Genomic DNA, 6,863 nt, shown 5'->3' on the forward strand with positions numbered 1-6,863 from the left:
TTTGTTGTTTTAATAATAAATTGAATTGGTTGTGAATGTCAGTTTAAACTGATTTACAGAGCTATTTTCACAACTGTACACTTGGCACGCTTTAAAAAACGGAGAGTCTTTCCCCGTTTTTTATGCCTGTTTGACATCTAAAACAAAAGAGACTTATTCCAAACTATTCAATCAAATTGAAAGATTGTGTGATAAAGAAGTGTTTCACAATAATGTTGTCGTTATGGGGGATTTTGAGGTTGTACATTTTAAAGACCTGTTTGGAAGTGAGGTGACAATAAAATGTTGTCATTTCCACTTTTGCCAATCTCTGTACAGGAGAGTATTGACAATGGGATTGTCTCGCCGTTTTGTGGAAGGAGACACTTTTAAGTTGGGTGTCAAAATGCTCATGGCAACTGCTTATTTACCAGAAGACGTTATTGTTGAAACATTCAAAAGAATCAAAAGTGAAATGGGTGGTGATGAAGATTTTGAAAAGTTTCTAGAGTATTTCGAAAACAACTATATCAAAGGCGTGTTTAGAACAGCAAATTGGTCGGTGTTTGGATTATCTGAAAGAACAAATAACAGGTCAGAAAGTTTCCATTCCGCACTTAACAGATACATCGGCACGACACATCCAGTCATCCATAAGTTTTTGGAAAAATTGTTGTCTTTTCAAAAAATTATCAATTTGAAATATCAAGCATATGAAACTAACCTTCAAAAAAGTCGCCAATCAAACTTGTCGATTAAGAAAAATTTGACATTAGAAGAACTACAAAACCAACTGATCGGCGAAAACAAACTTGACCCAATTGTGTTCCTTAAAAAATGTGTGACCATTTTATCTAGCAAGCAAAACATAATTCTGTTTGATTTGGACATGAATACTGCAATCAAAGAAGTCAACGAAGAAAATGAATTGATTGAAATTATGAGAAAAAGTACACTTTCAGAAGTTGCAAATTATAATCATTTTTGCCATTCATCGCATAATGGAATAGAAGATCCACACAGCAGTTTAAACGAGAGCACTCTTGTTTCTGTTAATATGGAAAAAGATGTTAACACTACAAATGACAGGTTAAAAGACTTGAAAAAGAAAACTAAAAAAGCAACTAAAGCTCACAATGAAAAAAAAGCCAAGAAAAGTGTCTGATTATCAGAAAACTAAAAAGTTGAGAAAAATGATCAGAAAAAGCAGAAATTAATAACTGGTTTTTAGTGTTTGGTTTACAAAAGTTAGTTGATATTAAAACATATTTTAAGCAAAATTTATATAAAAAAAGAAACTTGATTCATAATTGTTTAGTGTTGAACTTTTGTTGATTTTTTGCAGGCGAAAAAAAATACAGGCGAAATATAATCGGGCGAATTTTCCTAAACCCATATTTTTAACAAATTAAATGTGAAGGGTACAGACATATATACACAATGCTATAGTATTAATGAGTGTATAGATTGTGCAAAAACAAGCTGTTGTCAAATGTCTGCTTATGTTATACAGTCATCTAAAAATGCATAAAGTCTTTCAACAACAAATGTTTAAAATAATAATATAATTACAAATTTGGTAACGAAAAGTTGTGTAAAATTTATACGACAAAAAACTGTGTTATTACAATTGTTACAAAATTCACAATAATACATATTATAATACGTATTATACCAATCAAAATAATTGTTTTACGAAATCATAATGAAACAAAAATGATCAAAAATGTCTGCGTGTTTGTAATAAGTTGTTATAACATCAAAATGAGTGTGATTGATAGCAAAGTTTTGACAAAAAAAAAGTTGTTATTTGATGACAAGTATGTTGTCATTCTCGTTAAAATGGAGTTTTGTGAGCTTTTATGTTTGACAACAAATCATTTTGAAAATGAATGTGACACACAACTGGTGAAATAATTGTACGTTTCGCATATAAATGGTGTTCGGTGACTTCGTAAAAGTAGTGAAGCATTCTATTTTAAAGTCTTTGTAACTCTATAATGCATTTAAAATTGCATTATGATGTGTTGAAAGTAACATTGACAAGAAACTAGGAGAAGTATTGTTTGTTATTATCGACAACAAAGTTACAAAAAATCGTTGTAATCATAAAGCCAATGAAAAGCATAAACAGTAAATGTTCAATGGATTAATTCAAAAATGAAATATCAATTTTGGACAAGTTTAGGAGTGTACATGTAGTTCACTTATATTATGTTGTTATAATACTAAGTTAAGTATGTACAACCACAACATTGACATATAATAACATATTGAATAACATTTTTATGCAAATGAAATTAAGTTTCAACGAATTAAAAAGTCGTTTTTAATATACATTTTACATGGAGATATTAAATTACACGACTTCTTAGGATTTTTGCATCAATGTTTTTATTAACATTTAAGTGAAATTGAAATGAATGCTTTGTATGATTCAACAAATAAGTAATTGTTGACGACTAAAATGACATTTACATAAAATGTTATTATTTATTGTTACATGGCGCTTGATATTATGAAATAAAAATCTACAAAAAGTTTGTTTACCATTTCTTGTTGGTAATGATAATGATGTTTGAATTAACAAATAGGTTAGATTTACCATTAATCAAGGTTCAATTTTTAATGAACAACAGTTTACACTTTTAAAAGAAAACATTGGTCTTGACTGAAAACAAAAAATAAGTTTAATACGGCAGAAATAAAAAGGCGAAACACACGTGCACAAGTGACAACATACAATATTATCATTGATGTTTTTATGCTTTTAATAAACTAAGCACACCCAACTTGATATTATATAAAAGTCACAAGTAAGCTGTTCTGACATTAAATTAAAATGGTTTTTGGTGTTTAATTTGAAAAGTTATTCTATTTTTGTTCTTTATAAATGTTTTTAAATTACTTTTAAAAATAAATCATAACATTTGCCTATTTTTATTTTAATGTCTTTATATATAATAGTTTAATTTGATTGGTTGCTCAAAAATAAAATATTAGCAAATTAATGGTTTTTGTTTATGTGTTTTTTCGGGAATAAATGAATCATTTTTGATTCTCACTTGGTATTCTTGATTTTTTGGTTAATTATTACCTTGTAAAGTTTTATAATTTTTATATTAATTAGCTTTTTTGAAATAAAGTGATTATTTTGGTTTGTTTCTAAAATCTGAATAAAAATAAAATGTAATATAATGATAAATAATTATTAATACATTTTTTGAAAAATATCATTTTGGTAAAAATTGTATTAAACATGTTAGTATTTATATAATTATTTATTGGGACTTTTTTCATAATAAATATTTATTTTTAGTTATTTTTTGTTGTTCTTTTTTTAGTGTTTGCGATTGGGTTTTGTGCTCTAAAAACTGAAAAAACTTGATATTATTTAGTTTTTAATTTTTACAAAAAAACATTTTTGGGAATTTAATTTTTCATGTAAAAACGCAAATTTCTACGGACCATGCATCAACTTTTCTTTTTATTTTATCATTTTATCTCATTTTGTCCATGTTTTTTTGTAAAAAGGTATTGCCACGTAAGCTAGTGCAGGTATGGCGCTTAGTGCAAGTACGTCTCAGGTCTTTAGGTAAATTATAGTAATAAATGATTATTTATTCAGGAATAAAAAACACAAAAAACACAAAGACAAAAAACAATTTGTTATACCATTTTATTATTGTGTTTTTGATATAATGTTAATTTCTGTAAAATTGTAATGTATCACAACCATCTTTATTTTGAATAATTATTATAACATAAATATGAACATTTAATTGTTTGATGTGTTGTGTTTTCATCAACAGACATTACTTGTTTTTTTATGAAATAATATATAGGATTTTTGAAGTATTTTAATTAGATATTCTACAAAATGATGTACTACTTGATAAAATAAAGTAAATTGTTATCTGACGTGTACGCAAAATACATATTCAAATAAATTACCCAAATCTAACACTTTTTGACTTTTAAATAAAAATGAAAATGTCGATAATATTCAACATTAACAATTTGTTTTAAATAATAATTGATAATTCATAGTGTTACATTAAAAACAAATTTTTAACGACCATTTAAATATGTTTGGAAAGGGATTACAGTATGGTCACTTTAGCTTATGTGAAACTTTACCTTATGCAAGAAATCTGTTAAAATATATAGTTATTTTATTATAATAACAAAATTTCAGATTCTTTCAAAAATGATAATAATAACACAAAACGAATTTGAAAAAAAAATGATTTGAGTTTTATTATTGTGAGTTAATAATAACCGCAGTTAATGGACAAAAAATGTAAAAATATTTTTTATTTATATTTTTTTGTGTCAAATTGTTTTAATTATTTATGAAAATGTTTAATTTCATTTGATAAACTAATAAATTGAGAATTATTAATTATCATAATTAAACAAATTAATTAATATAATAAAATAATCAATTGATTAAACTGATAGTTAAAATAATTTTACATTATTTATTGGTAAAAACACTAAATAACATCACAACAATCATGGAAACCGAATCTACTCACGACACTTCATTCACATTAAAAACTATTATCGAAAACTTCGTAAAATCTGATAGCTTTGTTCCTCCTTTTATTGTTCCCATCGAAAAAGAAAGACGAGAATCAGCTATAAGTCTCGAAAATATGGCTACCAATATCACCAATTACGAAAATGAAATAAATAATCAAGACGAAAAAACAGGAAAGAAAATGGAAAATGTTTTAAGAGCAGCAAAGGAACTTTACACAAAAATCAGCGACATACCGTTTATTCTCAAAACTAAAGTGGAGCAAATTAGATATATTCGTAATATTTCCAAAACATCACCTCCAACAGAAGAAACAATCGGAGTGTTATTTGGTATCAAAGGAGGAGCAATACATACACATTTAAAACAGACGCTCTCAACTCCTTCCCGTGTGTGCAAAATCAACAATGTGATGGACACTGCGATTTCAGCTCTTTTTCAAATGTGCGAGGCTTCGCATGAAAGTGTTACCCCACATTTAATTGAAATGGTATGTCGTTTATTTGATGATGAATTTGAAATGACTCGTCGAGATATCATAAAACATATTAAACAGAGGCATCACTACTTCACTCGAACAGCAAAAACGGAAGAACTGGAAAGAATCAACATCGATCCCGAGAAAGTTGTCAACAATTATATTACACTTTCTGATAACTTCAATGGAACGTGTTCTGCTTTGTTCTTTAATATAGATGAGGTTGGATTTAGCGATTGGACGGACAAAGAGAACTTAACAGTTTTCACGAAAAATCCAGAAGAGAAATTGAAGTATGGAATAAGCCGATCTGGAAAACGCAGCACTATTATCATGTGCATCTGTGCAGATGGGACTAAATGTCCTATTGCATCCGTTATACCAAACGTGAAGTTTGATGCAAAAATCAAAGCAGAACATCTGCTATTAAGTGTTTTTCAGAGCAAAACCGGATTTGTTAACCGTAAGATTTTTGTTTTTTGGATGTTCAACATTCTCCTTCCATTCATCATCAACAAGAAGAACAACTTAAAATTGGAAAACACTGACAAAAGTGTCATTTGTATGGACAATTTTGGAGCTCATGTTGATGAAAACTTGGTTCAAATTTTTCGTTCATACAACATTCATTTACACTTTTTGTACCACACACAAGCCACTTAGTTCAACCATTAGACTTGTGTCTTTTCGGTGTTATTAAAAAAGTGCTGCATCACACATCCCAATGGTAAAAACTGTTTCTCGAAACATAAACATGGATCAACATGTAACTACTGGAGCGTTTGTTCCAACAACAGATCGGTTTACTGTAGATGTTTTGAACACCAGTGAGATTGAAAAGGTCATGACTAAGTGGATTAAAGATGTAAGAATCACCGACCCAATCACAGAAAGAAACAATGAAGACAGAAACATGGATAGAGGTCTTTTGATTTCTGTTCACCTTCGAAAAATAATCGAAATAATTGAAGAAAAAACAACCACCAGAAACATAATTGCTTCTTTTAAAAGAGGAGGAGTTGTTATACGAATGATCGACAATAGAATGAGAATTTATATCAGTATTAACGATGCACAAGTTTTCATGAACGAGTATCACATCAGACTCAATAGAGAACAATGTATAAAATTGACTCCTCCACAAGATCAAATCCAAACGACTACTGCTTTGCAAATTACTGACCGTGATGTTCAACTTCTCATAGAACAATTTAAAGCACCATCGAGTAATTTCAACAACTCGAGACTCGAACTTATTGACACCGAAAGACGCGATTTTGTTGATATCGTTCATCAACATCAACCCTTTGGCACAGTGACATCTTCTTTGGCACCAGGCCAACTTGATATTGAGTATACAACTGTTATTCAAAATCAAGAAAATACAAACCATGAAATTTCTCCTGAAGTTGGTCAAAGACTCGAAACCCGCACATTGAGGCGCCCAACAAAGACAGATAGGCAAATCCTAGCCATGCCTATGTTTGACTCTAATGGGATTAGACGTCCCTTCACAAATGAAGAGTACGCCGAATACGAGGAACAACAAATTGTTGATTTTGAACCTTAAATCCATTTTTTCCTTTTCAAGTTCTGATTTTCTTTTACAAAAATAACCAAAAAACATCCTCAAAATAGCTTTTTGCATAAGGCAGAGTGTCTGGTATTTTTAGAATTGAATTTTTTAACTATTAAATTAATTTATTTATATTATAATCAAATAATAAATGTCTTGCATAAGGTAAAGTTTTGCATAAGGCAGAGTGTCCATACTGTATACACATAACTAATTATAAATATTATGTATTTTTTAAAATGACATTATTTGTTTTTGTGAATCAAAACAAATGTTTAATTTGT

At 28.6% G+C, this 6,863-nt stretch overlaps 2 protein-coding genes across 2 annotated transcripts; both read left to right on the forward strand.

The window, feature by feature from the left end:
• Positions 1–391: 391 nt before the first annotated feature.
• Positions 392–1,144, forward strand: EIN_023080 (hypothetical protein; the record flags this gene model as incomplete). The annotated part of the gene is made up of 1 exon (XM_004257372.1): positions 392–1,144. The coding sequence occupies one exon, from the start codon at positions 392–394 to the stop codon at positions 1,142–1,144; it is 753 nt and encodes a 250-aa protein (XP_004257420.1).
• A 4,613-nt stretch (positions 1,145–5,757) lies between these two features.
• EIN_023090 (hypothetical protein) lies at positions 5,758–6,573 on the forward strand (the record flags this gene model as incomplete). Its single annotated transcript, XM_004257373.1, has 1 exon — positions 5,758–6,573. The coding sequence occupies one exon, from the start codon at positions 5,758–5,760 to the stop codon at positions 6,571–6,573; it is 816 nt and encodes a 271-aa protein (XP_004257421.1).
• Between the last annotated feature and the right edge of the window lie 290 nt (positions 6,574–6,863).

The sequence above is a fragment of the Entamoeba invadens genome, assembly GCF_000330505.1.
Source record: "Entamoeba invadens IP1 unplaced genomic scaffold scaff_1105074724629, whole genome shotgun sequence".
NCBI classification, from domain to species: domain Eukaryota; phylum Evosea; order Mastigamoebida; family Endamoebidae; genus Entamoeba; species Entamoeba invadens.